Genomic DNA, 16,809 nt, shown 5'->3' with positions numbered 1-16,809 from the left:
CAATATCAAAATTAATCACAACAAAATTACTAATGTAAAGAAATCTGGGACACCAGTACAGAGTATTGGGGATTTCCCTGTGCAAGCGGATCAGATCAGTTAAACATGGCAAGTGTATAGCTAAGGAGTTCTCATTCTAACGATAAGTTACCATCCATCCATAAAATGTATAATATAAATGTGTAATGTAGAGTACCACAGCAAAAGACAATGGATCTTATGATGGTCACCTGCAGGCTTGTAAACAAACTAAACCACAGTATCTTAGACTGTGAGGGATACAGTCTTGCATGACTTGCAGTGTAAAAATGCAGCTGTACTCCATGCAGTTTTTGATTAAATTGCCTGAAATCAGCAAAGTAAGTCTGCTACTTTTCAAAGTCAAACAGGTGTGTTTCAGGTACCGCATGTTATGATTAAGATGCCTTTAGCAACTTCAAGCGATCAGGTTTCATTAATAGAGAAAAAAGCAGTGAACAATGTGGTCAACTGAATTACAAGGGAAACTAAGCACCTTTGGCACAGACTCAACCCTTTAACGTGGTTCCCTGCAACAAAGCCTAAGTGTCTCTACTGGCAACCAATAAACACCAACCGCATTGACATGCAACACAGTGAACACACCAGGCAGAAACGATCAGTGTTACAGGCGCCAGTGAAAGGCTCCTACACTGAAAAACACCCTGACAGGAGGCAAAAAGTTATACATATAGGAATATAAAAGATATCCTGCAGGCTAATTTTCAGAAAGAACTGAAAAACAAACTGGAATATTCAAATATGAGGATTTTCTGTACTTTTAAGTTAAACACGGTGAAAACCTCCCTAGGAGTGCAACGGCCTGCTGGAGTTTGAGTAAATATTATCTGAAAACCAAATAGACACACAGGTCAAAGATTCTACCTTTGAACGGCTATTCTGAACTCTAAAATTTTGAATTACTGTTCAACTAACCTAGTTATTTAAGTAACATAAGAGCACTATGTAGTATATGTCCTTTTCTGTGCCAATAAATCATTGCAGCACAGCTTCTGAAGGAAACACCCCCTTACATTATTATTTTTTTTTTTTTAAACTGTACTTTGTTTTTGAATATCCAGGCTATGCCACCAACAGCTGCAGGACTGCCATTACATTTAAACTTATATCCACCACTTGGAGCACAGACACCTCTCAAGATTCAACATGGTTAAAACTAAGAAAATTCGTGCATTAAGACGATATATTGTTATCGCTTTTTTATCGTAAGATATACAAATAAATTATGGAGAGCGACTTGAATAACACACATTTAAAACAAAGTGACTAATGTGCCTGGAATGTCTATAATCACTGATGCCATGTTATAGGCCTAGTGATCAATAAAATATAGGACTTATTCCTCATGCCAGTTTAAGTCCCAGTTTGGAAAATAGCGCCATGCTAATACTGCAAGACTTTTTCTAAATGGCTTATGTAACGCAGATTTAAGATGGTTAAGGCTGGCAGGCACTAGATCAATTATTAATCGGAGTATTACAGTTCTATAAATGATTATGCAAGAATGCGAAGACATACCAACTGGCAATCAACGTTATCTAAGCTATCTAGTTATAAAAAAAAAAAACACGTTGCTCTACATGTATTTTGTTTTGTTAATTACATCTTCCACAAACCCAAATGCTGCACATTTTTGCAGCGGTTGGCCGTATTCGCACGTTTCGGATCCATAAAGATGCATCTAAAACTAAAGATCTAATTAAATATATTAATATAATCCACTATAGTCGTCCGAGATGGAATCAAACCCTGGTAGTTAATCCTACATAATTGCTTACGCCGATCGCTGCTGTTGCGTGATGTAATAACGCAGTTTACAGTCTGTGGCAAGCAAACCTGCATTTTAAATATGACCAGGAATTGCGATCTGTGGTACTGAAAAACTAAATACAACGAAAGCACCACCACTTTAAAATGAGTTTTACACCGTGTTACTAACGCCAATTTTAATAGTAAATCGACATATATCACAGGGGAGCAGTTCCGCCCCGATACAAAAGTACACGATACGAGACATACGAGCGATACAGACACATGCATTGTTGGAAACGTAAGACAGATAAAAACACGTCCACACCGCAGATCTGGGGCCTTTGGGATACGTTTTAATTTAATCCGGGAGCTTGATTTTATAAAACAAAACAGATTCGCTCGACACACTGACGAAATCAGGCCTCGGATCAAAACCATAACAAAAACACGACCCAGGCTTCAACACAAATATGCCAATTAAACACACACACCGAGGCCTAACACGTTAAAACAATATAAATGCATACAATGTTATACATTTCAGCAACTGGTTACAAGTAATCTCGCCATATTACAATAAATACCGATACTGGGGCCCGCGTAGACGAGCCGAGGCTGTGCCCTTCCGACAGCCCGCCATGCCACCACCACGCGTCCGCGGACTGCAGCACCGGAGACCGAGAGAAGAGCTTCAGCGGCAAAACTGCACATTTCCACACAATTTGCATTCAAACAAAACAAATAACTTGATAGGGCATTCATTATAAAGCAATCACTCGGGCAAAATGTCAGGAAAACCACGTACTTATTATGTTCGTCGCCGTCTCGCAATCTAGGACGCTCTCCGCTCAGTCCTCCATTTTCTCTCGGTGGGTCAAAATGACTGTAGAGAAGGAGTGGGAGGAGACCGTAAAGCAAGTCGACTCGAGTGTTATTGTCGCAAAAGGACGTTGCGGAAAGGGACGAGCGAGCGAGCGTCACAGCGACACCTACAGCCTAGGAGTATAAGCGCCGTTTTAAATATGGGAAAGAAAAGCCTGCATTAGAGATCAATCATATATGTGTAGCTTGAGGTCTGCAAACAACATCCTTGATAGGGGATGGATTTTTATTATAACCAGGTTTATGTTCACCTAGCTAAATTGTATTAACATGTATTTAAATATTAAATCAACTCTATGTCAAATTATAACCCATGTACTGCATGCTGCATTGTAGTATCACTTATTGTGGGAGTTAGTGTTCACATTTCCCTCAGAATTAGACTGTTTTCCTCACTAGATCCTTTGAAGGATACATCTATACTAAAGTCTATGTAAATAAAAATGAAAAACCCAGTCTTATAGGCAAGACTTTAAATGAAAAGGTGTAAACAGTAACTTGATTACTTCTTGTGCATAAAACCTATTGGTACTGTACTGGTACCATTAGCATGTACTGTTTCAGGGCACCCGTGGTTCCAATCTCAGAAAGACATACTATAGTTTTGTATTTTGTACAAGAGAGTTTCATTTAGAAGCTGCGAGATATAATTTCCGCAAAAGGATTTTTCCATTTTCCAATTCATATAGGTTAATATCTTGTAGACATTGCTCCACTGTACTCTCCAGTTATTACATGTGTTAAAGAAAGGTGTTTACATTTTTTTGTGTCTGACTTAAGCAGAATGGTCATGGCTTAGTGACTAAGATGGTCAATTTTAATAAAACAGAATAATTTTATTGTAACATTTACAAATAAAATATGCAATGCATATCCCCTTTATGTTATAAGCAAGCTAGTTTCAGAAATTATAGGCTTTAAATAAAAAGGACACTTTCTCTTTTACACTTAAGTTTTTACACTAACAATTTTAAATGCAGTTATTCTCTTTAATAAACAATGGACATTAGGAATGGAAAACTCAGAAATGTACAACCAACCAGACTTTTACAGTAGCTGGAATTATATACACATTTTCCTCCTCTTACACTGAGGAAAATACATTTAACAGTACTCTACAGAATATTTTATATTCTGGCCTCATTTCTCAAATATCCCTCCTCCGTTATTTAACTTTGAATCAGAAATGGCTGGAACAAAATATGCTAATCATCCATACTTTCCAACAACTACTCATACACTTGGTCTCATTTTTTCAGAAGCTATGTATGTAGAGGTTTATACTCAGAACAAACATGTTACTCTACTGTCAAACTCGTTGAACAATAACTTTTAATATTGTTGAATCCATATAAACAATCCTGTTCTAGGGATTCAAATTTAGCAGAAATATTTATAAAGTAAACAAAAAAATAAGTAACAGAAATGTCAAATGTTAATTTCACAAATCTGAATTTTCTATACTGCAGCACAGTAAACAGACTTTAATAAACACAAAAAAGGATCAAAACAAACTTTTAAGCATTTCGTCTCACAAATGTTTTGATGCAGTCATGGAAAATGTATGTCATGTTCTTTTTTTTGTTTTGTTTTTTTAAAAAACTGTACAATCTTTATATATTTTTCTTTTCAAAAAATAATCCCGTTAATAAAATTCCAAAATCGGAATGATCAAAGTAGTTTGCATGTTTCAAAATATTTTTTTTTTCTTTTTTTTTTTTTTGGGAGATTTAGATTTATATTACAGCTGACAGAAAGAAATCTATACTAACAGTATTGAATAATAATTAGAAAAAAACACATTCTGAATCAACTCACAGGACGACAAATGCGTCAAATGTACAAGACAAAAAGCACAACCAACAGATGTGATAAGTGATCTTTGTTTTCTTGTGTCAAGAAAAAAAAAAAAACACCAAACAAAATAAACAATTAAAACAGATGAATGAAGGTGACAATGAAATGTACAGTATGTTTAATGACATCCAACATTTGCACATTATTTACAAAATAATATAATAAAAAACGACAGGATATGAAGCACACAACACAAGGAGCCCTGCTCATTAAGAAAAGGGAGCTAATGCTATACAATGTAGTGTAGCCCATGTTCTTATACACAAATTAACAATCTTCACATCCTCTCAAGGTCAGTACACAGACGAGCAGGTTCACATTTTTACATGTTTCACATATAATATATTCACCTTTTAATTTGTTCTATTTCAGTCTCTCTGCCTCACTCACACACTCGGCTCTTCCATCCTGTGTACACAGCTCTACTCTATGTGGAAATGAACATTGCCATTGTGGTCTGGACATCCGCAACTCCTGCTTGTATTGCCTACAGTCCCAGCATTTTGGGCAACAACTACTGGGATTGTCTGTACATTAAAAAAAAGTTTTAACTTGAAAAAAATGAAACAAAAACAAAACAAAACCAAACAAAAATACTAAAATAAAATCATATGGGGTGTTATTTACATTTTTTTTAACCTTCTATTTTTTTTTACCCTAACAAGCAACACATACATGTATAAACTAACTGTAAATATAAAGTGTGGAAGTGTTAGGGTACAGTACAGCAACTTTCACAATGCTGAAAAGCAAAACCAAGAAAATGGGCTGACCTGCAGAGGGCAACATAAACCATTTTTATACATCAAGAAACTGTTGAACAGTTAAGCTATATTAATAGCGGCCATCTAAACCACTTGCAACCTGATAGGCGAAGAGGAGTGTGTCACTCCGAAATGAGCCCACCAAATGTCACCTGTAAATACATTGAAATCTCCAAATGGGTCTCCTCTGCCAATAATTTCTTTAAGGTTAAGTCAGGCATTTTATATGAATGTGGGTGTGGCTCCCCATTTTAACTTTTGTATTATTTTTTATATTTTTAAAGAAATAAACTGTTTTCAACACTTAATGTTCATTGGTTTCCAGAGAACAGAGACAGTTGTAAATGTGCTATACTCAAATTGCTTGCCATAATAAAATCAATGTTGCACAGATGAAAACGAAACAAAAGGCAACATTGTAAAAATTGTAGGCAATCCAATCTAAAACACCACAATAAAATAGACAAGGAGTTTCTGCAGCAGTACAAGATTCTAATTAAACAAACAGCATGGAGAAAATCAAGATATTCAGTTTCTAGAACGTCTGGTGTTAAATGACCTCTGGTAGAATCATATTATATATAAATATCTAAATGGACTGCATATAAATACACTGTGGCAAGGTCGCCTATTGTGGTGTTCATAACTTGTGCTGCACAATAAAGCTTATGCAAAAGGGCCAGTTCACGTCGAAACGTCTTCTCATGCAAGCATACCAAATCATTATCAGCACGTCCGTCTCAGCAATCCTGAGGTATGGTCCTATACAATCACGAGAATAAGGCTCTTGACAGATCTGTTCTTTTTGACCCCCAGTTCTTTATTTACATAATGTAAACACAAAAGCTGCAAGGCAGCTTGTTCATGTGAAGTATACAGTCACTTTTTGTTTTCTTTTTTTTCTGTAGGGAGGAATCATACCATTACATAAAGTATATCATTAACAGTCAACACAATGGAACTATGAGACCCTACTCAGAGAGATTGTAACAGGCAGTTTGAACAAAGGGTTCTATTGACATTCCAGTGTATTTTCACAATGCATCTATCTATAGAACAGACGTTTCCAGGAACACGTGACCCAAGCCCCTCGCACTTGGACATTTGATGGCGCGGTCATGTTCATGGCTGAAAAGTATGCTCTGAGTAAAACTATTTTGGTTTTATAAAGACTTAAATGAGCTTGTATCTGTAGGACTGTCTGAATAGTTTGGAATCTCTATGCATTAAACTCTATATAATTTATATATATTTATTTATCTGGTAAACAGAAGTAGATGTGTATCTATTCAAATGTACATGGGAATACAAATAGGAAGATCAGAAGAAAATAAATGGGAGAAAAAAAAAAAAAAACAGTACCCCCCCTAAGAAAAACAAAAAAACTTTCATTCTGAATTTAAAAATGTAAATTAAGTTTTTAGCTAGTTACACAGTAATGCCATTTTTGGAGATGCCACTATCCCTTATAAATTAAAATAAATAAAACAAAAAAATAATTAGCTCTATGGAAGGTTTATACTGCACAGTTTCTGTAAGTGTGGATCGGTTCTGTACGCACTATAGTGGGTTTAAAAGTGTGTATAAAAGGAGGAGTCGTGCTATCTGGACCGGTCATGCCTGTCCCTTGCCATGTATACTGAGGAAAGGGGTCTTTCAAGACAGGTCTACAAAAAGCTGCATCGCAAGCTACAATTAGAAAAATGGTGTTGTTTTCTTCCCCCATGGAAATATTGGATTGGTCTTTTCTACACACTATTAAATCATAGGATTTCAATTGCATTTGCCCATCGCCAGCTTATTTCACATATATCTAACAGAGAAATTGGAGATCTACAAAATAAACCCCCCGCCCACCCTTGCCAGTTCTAAACCGGCCACCGATGGATCTAACCCACTGACATCTGCAAGGCACATACAGATACAATATATACTCATAGTGAGACTGAACCGCAAAGGGACTCCAACCGTTCCACGTATGATAGGGGTACCGGAGAGCGTACCAAAGGTTAATGAGAAAGCCATGGATTATGCAGCTGTAATAAATCAAGGCTGTATAGGTCGTTTGTATAATCAAGGTTTCCCCACCAAGTATTACTTCTCAGAAAGGAATCGTCACTTAGGTACCTCCAGAAACTTCTTTGCTCATCCTTAAACAGCTCTGTCGTTGTCGGGAGCTGTTGCGCTGCTGTTGCTGAAATCTACTCCTTACTGCAGACACAGGATTAACAGTTGACCTGAGGATCTGGGACTGGCAGTGTATGTAACTGGCAAGACAGTCACACGTTCCCTTATCCTTGCTTTAGATTGCAGAGTGCCTCATCCTCTCGGTTCGTTATGTGTATTGATTGCATTTTGCATTGCGGTCTCCTACACCCTGGAACCAGGCCTCCCGTTCCAAAGTATCTTTGGACAAGAGGCCCTCGATTCACAGAAGCAGAAAGAGAAGCATTCTCAAATTCTGAAAAAGAAATCAGTGACCTCGAGAGGAGACACTGAAACTGCAGTATCGGAAAGTCTGATTCAAAGTGGAAGTCATCTCCTCTGAATTGTGTAAGACTCATCAGTTTGATTGTACTTAAGTCAGTTCTTCTACTTGTTATGGAGCAACTGCTATTACGCCCTCAGTCATCGTTGTGTGATGAGCAGAGGGGTGGGGGGGTGGCGAGGTGAAGGGTGATTCTCAGGTTGTTAATACTGAAGTCAGAAAGCATTTGCATTCTCGGATTGGCATAACAAGAAACTTCGCTTTTAAAAGCCTTTCCTGAATTAGACATTGACACTGAATACATACAAGGATAAATGTTTGCAATGTAGTTAAATAAAGGTTAGGATACACTAACAGATGCACTGTCCTTGGATTTCTCTGCAGTGGAGTCCTTTTCAGTTGGTACAGCTGTAGTCTCCGTGGGCGGTGACTGAACGCTAGTGGGTGGTTCAGAGGTTTTGCTAACAATGTCTGTGTTGACTTCCGTCTCAGGTTCTTGCTGAGAAGCAGTGGCTATTAGGCCAAAAAAAAAATATATATATCAACAATGAATCCCTTTAATTAATAAATGTTTCCCCCAAATACACACACACATTTCAACAGGCCTTTAACTCTTAGACAGAGATTAATGTTTTAGACTAGTACAGGGATTACATTTAAACTTCAATCCACCCACTAATGGAGAACTCCAAAAAATTACCCTAGAGCACCACTCAGTGTCTAGCTTCTTGCATCTACCCAGTGGAAAGTCACTGCCAAATACTGGGCTTGGAATTTACAAATGGAGGGTGGATAGAAAGGTCAATACAAGTCAGGCCTAGGTTTCATATTAACAGTGAATAAATGTCATGCACAGGGGAAAAAAGGAAGATAAGTGACAAACCTGGCTAGTATCATAGCTACTGCACATTAGAGGTTTGTGTCACTGGTAATCTTATGCAATGTTGTACAGTCTTGGTTGCTCGGATGAGTCTTACCCGACTGTGTGCAGGACTTCATGTGCTCGGGCCAGTGCGCCTGCTGGCACGGGTAGTCACAATAGCTAGTGTTCCAGCAACAGTAGAAAATTGCCTCCTTCTTGCAGTTTGCACACCATTGTTTCTTCTTCGTCTCATCCACCGCTTGCTGCTTCTCCAGCTCCATCTGCTTCTTGACCTCGGCGATGAGCCGCTCTCGCTCCTGCTCCAAGCTCTGGCGCATTTCTGCCATCGTGAGCTCTGAGGGACAAGAGAGGAGATGCAGATAATTCACAGGAACAGTAAAGCAATTGCCTGGGGGGAAAAAAAAAAAAAAAAAAAAAAAATGCTCCCAACATAGATTTGTTTAGCTTTCTATTTGACTTGCAATGCAAAGAAGTAGGGCCGTTTTCAAAAGTTCGTTTTTGTCCCCACACCTTCGGAGGTTTGTCACATAGCAATCACATTGTTTTTTATTTTCCTCTTGTTAATAGAAACTGACAATGTTTGAATACTGTAGCGTGCCACCACACCCAATAAAGGGTTAAAGGTGGTGCGGAGGGGAGAATCATAGGGAGAGGGGATAAAAGGTGAAGGGAGGCTCAAGAACCAGTCAGTGTGTGAGTGTGTTCAGTCCCTGAGACCCGTGTGTGCTGCACTAATAATAAATACAAGTTGTTGTTGCACCCACGATGATGAGTTTTGTCTACTCCTTGGAACCCCCCGCAAGCGTTACAATACTAAACCACACTTCAGATGTCCCTCATAGCCTATTAAAACGTTTGATTTGTACAGTGCATCTGGAAAGTATTCACAGCGCTTCACTTTTTCCACATTGTTATGTTACAGCCTTATTCCAAATCTGATTAAATTCATTATTTTCCTCAAAATTCTACAAACAATACCCCATAATGACAACGTGAAAGAAGTTTGTTTGAAATCTTTGCAAATGTATTAAAAATAAAAAACAAAAAAAGCACATGTACATAAGTATTCACAGCCTTTGCTCAATACTTTGTTGAAGCACCTTTGGCACCAATTACAGCCTCAAGTCTTTTGGAGTATGATGCTACAAGCTTGGCACACCTATTTTTGGGCAGTTTCTCCCATTCTTCTTTGCAGGACCTCTCAAGCTCCATCAGGTTGGATGGGGAGCGTCGGTGCACAGCCACTTTCAGATCTCTCCAGAGATATTCAATCAGGTTCAAGTCTGGACTCTGGCTGGGCCACTCAAGGACATTCACAGAGTTGTCCTGTAGCCACTCCTTTGTTATCTTGGCTGTGTGCTTAGGGTCATTGTCCTGTTGGAAGATGAACCTTTGCCCCAGTCTGAGGTCCAGAGCGCTCTGGAGCACGTTTTCATCAAGGATGTCTCTGTACATTGCTGCATTCATCTTTCCCTCGATCCAGACTAGTCTCCCAGTTCCTGCCGCTGAAAAACATCCCCACAGCATGATGCTGCCACCACCATGCTTCACTGTAGGGATGGTATTGGCCAGGTGATGAGCGGTGCCTGGTTTCCTCCAGACATGACGCTTGCCATTCAGGCCAAAGAGTTCAATCTTTGTTTCTCATGGTCGGAGAGTCCTTCAGGTGCCTTTTGGCAAACTCCAGGCGGGCTGTCATGTGCCTTTTACTGAGAAGTGGCTTCCGTCTGGCCACTCTACCATACAGGCCTGATTGGTGGAGTGCTGCAGAGATGGTTGTTCTTCTGGAAGGTTCTCCTCTCTCCACAGAGACACGCTGGAGCTCTGTCAGAGTGACCATTGGGTTCCTGGTCACCTCCCTGACTAAGGCCCTTCTCCCCTGATCGCTCAGTTTGGCTGGGCGACCAGCTCTAGGAAGAGTCCTGGTGGTTCCAAACTTCTTCCATTTACGGATGATGGAGGCCACTCTGCTCATTGGGACCTTCAATGCTGCAGACATTTTTCTGTACCCATCCCCAGATCTGTGCCTCGATACAATCCTGTCTTGGAGGTCTACAGACAATTCCTTGGACTTCATGGCTTGGTTTGTGCTCTGACATGCACTGTTAACTGTGGGACCTTATATAGACAGGTGTGTGCCTTTCCAAATCATGTCCAGTCAACTGAATTTACCACAGGTGGACTCCAATCAAGTTGTAGAAACATCTCAAGGTTGATCAGTGGAAACAGGATGCACCTGAGCTCAATTTTGAGTGTCATGGCAAAGGCTGTGAATGTGCTTTTTTTGTTTTTTATTTTTAATAAATTTGCAAAGATTTCAAACAAACGTCTTTCACGTTGTCATTATGGGGTATTGTTTGTAGAATTTTGAGGAAAATAATGAATTTAATCCATTTTGGAATAAGGCTGTAACATAACAAAATGTGGAAAAAGTGAAGCGCTGTTAATACTTTCCGGATGCACTGTATATTGCCAATTACTTAAATAAAAGATGTTGGATAGAACAAAGTTCAAAACCATCATAAAAAGCCCCTCAGTCGCCACTGTCTTGTCAGCTAACACTGAACCAGATTACATTTAAACAATGCTATTTAAAAATATATACAATTACACCGATATATTTTTTTCTTCTTCTGAAAGAGCACTATCCCCCATTTGCCAGTATGCCTGTGGACCAATCTGCGTTATAGTTTCTTTATCCGCCATATTTACAGCAAAGTGTTGTGCAATATAACGGAAACTTAAAACGTAACAAATGAAAAACATCTGCCGTTTGGAAATTTCTGCTAAATGAACAAAAGACCCACAAAAAGCTTAATGTAAGCTGTGCAACTGAAAATTAGTATATCATGAAGGAACGAGCAATCTCCAGGATCACTTAACCAACTAAGATTAAATAATGATGCATTATTTATTGGCTTAATGGGTCAATTGAATAGAAATGAAAGCAGCGTACTGGAGATTAACCCGTGTTTAATATGCAGCTTTGTACTAACTCTGCACGGTCATTTCAATTGACCCATTTACTATTATTATAATTATTATATACTGAATAATAGGCTATATAATGTTGACACAAACTCTGAACTATAGAAGGGAGTCTTTTTATTATAGTAAACCCAAACGTTAAGGTTTCTGTATTCCAGTGTCTTTAGTATTTACTACTTTCAGTATAGTTGTGTCTTTTTTAAATGTTACTGAACACATTCAATTCATCAAGGGGTTTGCATCGATTCGCTATTTCCGACACCTTTTCTGTATTGAATAAAATACAAATTAAAGTTAACATGTATTCGTCAGCGTGCATACAGTTTATTGTGAGTAAGGTGCTTTTACTGCAAGGTTAAAATGTTTAAGGCAAGTAAAATCAATCTATAGGCCTACATAAACTGTGTGCTTAAATAAATAAATAAATAAAAACATGATTACTGTTCGAGATAAAATAAAACATCCCATTGTATTTTAAAATGAGTTGTTTATATAGATTACCTGTAAATAAAAAAAGTAGGATTTGTATTCAAATCTATACACTAGTAGCGAATGTGACATCAATAAAAATGCAAATTAGCACCAACAAACCTTCGTTTGGTAATGTGTTCCGAACCTTCGAAGGTAAAAATGTACACTTTGGGACAGCCCTACAAAGAACCAGATATCTTAAGATACAGAATGAAACAAATCCTTACCCAGGTTGTGCTTCATTTCTGACAATTCCTGCTGATGTAGCCACTGTAATTTTTCAATTTCAATTCTCAACCGTCGAATCTGTATTAAAAAATAATTAGGCACATCATGAAACTGTAACACAAAAGTACTTGAAAACTACACTCTGACATCAGCATTTTGATAAAAAAAAAAATGAGAATATTCTATGGCTTTAAAAATGCATTTTCCCCTACCATGACTATAATGCAAATTACTAACTCACCATTACGTAGAACATTTCAAAAGCACGGTTATTTAAAAAATGAAATAAAGTTGACCAGCTGATACATACCTCTGCTATTGTGTTGCCCGATGTACTTTTTGAAAGATCGTTGTATATTTCAGTCATCGTGCCTTTAATTGCATCCATAATCTGAAATTCAAAACATTATCATTGACATACATTCTTAAAACAAAAACAAAAAAAAGAATTCAGACTAACCGAAATCGTGTTTATTGCACATAATTACTTTGTTGGTGTACTTGGCGATATCTGCTGCTACATCGGCCGACGTGGTGGCGATCTGGAAGTCAGACGTGACCGACGAGGAGGGCGTGCTGACCGTGACAGGTGTGGTGATCATAGAAACGGATGGAGTGCTCGTCACCAAAGTCACAGAAGATGTAGACGTGCTCTGAGTGACCTCTTTCTGCTGTACGGCTGAAACCAAACACAGACAGTAATCATGTTACGTGATGAGAAGAAAAACAAATCTTTAAAACCGACCCAAATGCCATGGACTAATGCAGTGACCAACCATGCATCTACCAACCAAGAAATCACAATCCATAGTAGTGCTGCACCAAATGTGACTATTTGGATTATGTTTACATTTACTGAGCTGATGGCCACTTAGAACTGAAGTACAGCTATAAGAGTTTTATGATGATTAAGTAGCAAAAATTGGAAGAAATGAAGGAAACTGATTCACCTGGCGACAATATGATCATGTGATGAATTCCAGGTGAATCCGTGTCCCACATGTCCCCCCATGATGCGGTTTAATCAGTAGAACCTCTAGCAGTGATCGTACTGTAACCCTCCTCAATAAAACCATCTCAGCACTCTAACAATCCGAAGCCCACGAGAGATTTATCATTCCAAGCACATCTTCATCTACAAAATACATATTTCCGGGGGCATCTGGTACCTTTAACGGCCTGCCTTGTTTGGTATCGTGTGCTGGGGGAAGGCTGTTGAGGTGCAGACTGCTGGGACTGCGGCTGCGGTTGGGACTGCGGCTGCTGTTGAGGGCTACTGCGCTGGGGCTGGGCGCTCGGTTGACTCTGTGGAGCCTGGTTCTGGCCCGGGCCTTGGCTCTGGGACTGGCTCTGGCCTGGCGTCTGGGTCTGGCCTTGCGTCGGGCTCTGCGCCTGGCTCTGCGACTGACTCTGCTGCTGCCGCTGTACCTTCTGCATATGCCACTTCTGTGAGGACGTCTGGAACTTGTTGGTGGGGTTCCACACAACGGCCCGCTGCACTGCCGGAGCCGTCTCCCTGGGCAGCAGGGGGCGCTGTTTCTTCACCGCGGCAGCTGAAGCCGTGTTGGGGACGAGAGAGGCAGCAGCGAAAGACACAACGTTAATCGGGATGGTGATGGAAGCCTGAGTGGGGTCTTTGACGTTGGAAGCTGAGGAAACATCGCTTGCAGGTGGGGCAGCAGTGCTGGAAGAAGGGGCTTTACCTGCAAAAATTTAAATGAGATGCACCTGCATTACTGGAGAAGCTTCTATTAACCGGTCCTATCTACAAACCGATTCAGCTGCATTAAGCGCAAGATAAGTCGTGCAATGAGGAGGAACGATATTTTACTATATTAATTTCTTGACTTGCCCTAGAACAGTGTGCTTTTGACCACAAGCACAGATACCTCATGAGTTTAAACTCTGGAAGAACTCTGAATAGTTCAGAAAATATATATTTGTCGAATGTTGTATAAATGTATTATGGGCTTTTTCAGTGTATAAATGTGGCCTCCTCTACAAAACTCAGTGACGAGTGGCAAGAGCCCCAAACAAGGAAAACAAAGCCGCACCCTCTAGCTTGACTGCAGACGCCTCCTTGGCCGTGCTGACAGAGCCTGCCTCCTTCTTGATCTTCTTGCGTTCACGGCTGGGGTCCTCTCCGAGGTCGATTACTAGTTCCCGGTCCGAGTCGGAGTCCATGTCCACATCCACCGAGGTCTGCTTCCCCTCCTCTTTTGTTTTGGACTTCTCCTTCGCCGGATGTTGGGGCGCTTTGGGTTTCTCCGGTGGCTCTTTCTCCGAATCCGTGCTCGGCCTCTCCGTCGGCGGCAGTTCGGTGGATTTCTCTGCCGCCGTGCTCTCGGCGTTGCTCTCCTTCTCGTCGCTTTGGGAGGGTGCTTTGGGCTTCTTCTTTAAGTCCCGCTCGGTTTTCTCCTTGTCGTCCCCCTCTTCCTGACCGTTTTTCAGCTTCTGTTCCTCGTCGCTCATATACTCGCTGTCACTAGAGTCCGATTTCTCCGAGTCCTCAGAATCGCTGTGCTCGCCTCCTGTGTACACATCTTCAGAAATCTCATTAATGCCTGTGTAGAAACAAAACAGTCATAGCTCATATTATAAATGTCTTATGTATTGGTCTGTTTCAGATAGGTGAACTAGATTGTACTTCCAGAAGAGAATAAAAAAAAACAAAAGACATTGACATACCAAGTTGGGCTTTACAACTTTCAATGGTTTTATCCAGATTCAGTTGGAAACGACTCCGAATTTGTCTCTTTGGTGAAGTCAGGACGGGCGTGGACTGCTGCTGCTGCACAGACTCGCTCAGCTCCTTCAGGTCCATCTCAGCTTTGCTGCGATCTGACACAAGGGAAAAGGGAGAACTCACTCTCTGAACTCCCTCTGAACAGTACAGTAACAGATCTCCTTACTAGATAAATCTGGGCCAGAGTAGAAAAGTAGTGCATGCAATGATGTGTCAAGCAAATTTCTTTTCACCAGTTTGAAAGATCAAAACTCTACCTGTGTTCATTTAACACTAGACTGGCAAGTCTATACAACATGCCCTACGATGTGGAAAGTTTAATCGAACAAACTGATACCATCACCCGTTTGTGGGAACGTTTCCAGGTAAATAGAAATAATCGTGATTAGTATTGTTTGATGGATGCTTTTAACCAAACTAACCCAAGTTAAGGTTAAGGATGCTTCCAGTAGTAGAAGTCCTCTCTTGTTTGGTAGCGAGGGGTGTAGAGGATTGAGAAGAGAATGGCTTGGGGCTCTCCGTCACACTGCCAGCAGGTCCAGTCTTTGCAGATGCCGGTGACGCTAAGATGGAAAATAAATTAAAAAATATATATATGTATAAGCAAAGCAAAATTATATTTGTTATTAAACATCAAAGTGAAAAACATGTCCACTTAATTCATAATAATTACATATTAGATGCACACAAAACCTATTTCTTAGAGTTGGGAAAAACAAACAGAAGTCCAGTTACAGTACTCTTAAAAAGAACTTAAAAGTGAAAGCCTGGTGCTTGATCTACCTGTGTAGTCCATTGACTCCTCCCCAGCACTGTAGTGACTCGTTGGGGCCTTGATGCCTTTCTCTTCCTGCTCAATATCAGAGCCCGTGTGAACCGAAGAGTTGGTGCTCATCGGGGAACGAGGCATCTCCGTTAAAGATATCCTCCGGCCCGTGCCGCCTGAAAGCATAGTCTTCCCCAGAATGATTTTAGGAGACGCCGTCATGTCAAAATTGAACTTGATTTTCTCTTGTTTCTCAGGCTTGACTGTCCCTGCACTGGGATTGGACGGGTCGAGCAGCATCTGAAACTGGTTGTTGGGAGTGTAGGGTGTCCGGAAGGGGGCATAGTTAAACACACCAAACTTCTTACGTATGTTCTCAACGTAGATCTCCATCTCTTGCATGGCACTGTTAAAGATGCTTTTAGTCTTTTTCACAGAAAAAGGAATCTCTTTAGACATGAGGTAGCAGTTATTTATCGGGACCCAGGCCCTGAAAACAGAAGAAAGGATTTTGGTCATCAAATCCCAAAGAATTATAACGTGTCCTTTGTACGCAGATAAAAATGTAATTTACAGTCTTCACTTACCTATCATGCTGCCCAAAAAATCGAGCATCAACCTGCCCATCTTTATCTCGCAATGCTTTAGCAGGCCAGAATGGAAATCCTTTCAGTTTTGCCCATACAAGAGGATGAGGGTTACTCTAATGAAGTATGAAAAAAATAAAAAGCAAAAGAGAAATTATAAATATAAGATCAAAACACAATTCTAATCTTAATAACTTAACTCTTTACTAGTAATTCACTCTTTGAGAAAGACAAACAATAAAAAAGAAGTAGGACTGTGTCAGTGACAGATTTCTAGTATCGATATACCATTTAAAAATGTACTGCGGTGGTTGGTATTACTGGGGGGCAAGTAGGAAGACTCTTCTAATTAACCTTC

The 16,809-nt window shown here is 39.9% G+C and overlaps 2 protein-coding genes across 8 annotated transcripts in view; both read right to left on the bottom strand.

Annotated features, from left to right (window-relative positions):
* The window catches only part of LOC136748597 (death-inducer obliterator 1), a 33,011-nt gene extending 30,341 nt beyond the window's left edge, over positions 1-2,670 (bottom strand). For both annotated transcript variants that reach the window (XM_066702498.1, XM_066702499.1), the window contains exon 1: positions 2,597-2,670. The gene's annotated coding sequence lies outside the window, so the exon portion shown is untranslated. The remainder of the gene's footprint in view (positions 1-2,596) is intronic.
* An 814-nt stretch (positions 2,671-3,484) lies between these two features.
* The window catches only part of zmynd8 (zinc finger, MYND-type containing 8), a 28,835-nt gene continuing 15,510 nt past the window's right edge, over positions 3,485-16,809 (bottom strand). For all 6 annotated transcript variants that reach the window (XM_066702496.1, XM_066702492.1, XM_066702495.1 and 3 more), the window contains 11 exons: positions 16,452-16,567; positions 15,882-16,354; positions 15,521-15,661; positions 15,041-15,193; positions 14,407-14,916; positions 13,522-14,055; positions 12,841-13,031; positions 12,663-12,743; positions 12,352-12,430; positions 8,760-8,999; positions 3,485-8,295 (listed from right to left, as the gene is read on the bottom strand). In XM_066702496.1, the coding sequence (XP_066558593.1) occupies positions 8,123-8,295; positions 8,760-8,999; positions 12,352-12,430; positions 12,663-12,743; positions 12,841-13,031; positions 13,522-14,055; positions 14,407-14,916; positions 15,041-15,193; positions 15,521-15,661; positions 15,882-16,354; positions 16,452-16,567 (2,691 nt within the window). In that variant the 3' untranslated portion in view covers positions 3,485-8,122. The remainder of the gene's footprint in view (positions 8,296-8,759; positions 9,000-12,351; positions 12,431-12,662; positions 12,744-12,840; positions 13,032-13,521; positions 14,056-14,406; positions 14,917-15,040; positions 15,194-15,520; positions 15,662-15,881; positions 16,355-16,451; positions 16,568-16,809) is intronic.

Source organism: Amia ocellicauda, chromosome 4, assembly GCF_036373705.1.
Source record: "Amia ocellicauda isolate fAmiCal2 chromosome 4, fAmiCal2.hap1, whole genome shotgun sequence".
Lineage (NCBI taxonomy): Eukaryota > Metazoa > Chordata > Actinopteri > Amiiformes > Amiidae > Amia > Amia ocellicauda.
The sequence above is the reverse complement of the archived record's forward strand: the minus strand, read 5'-3'. Positions and strand labels throughout refer to the sequence as shown.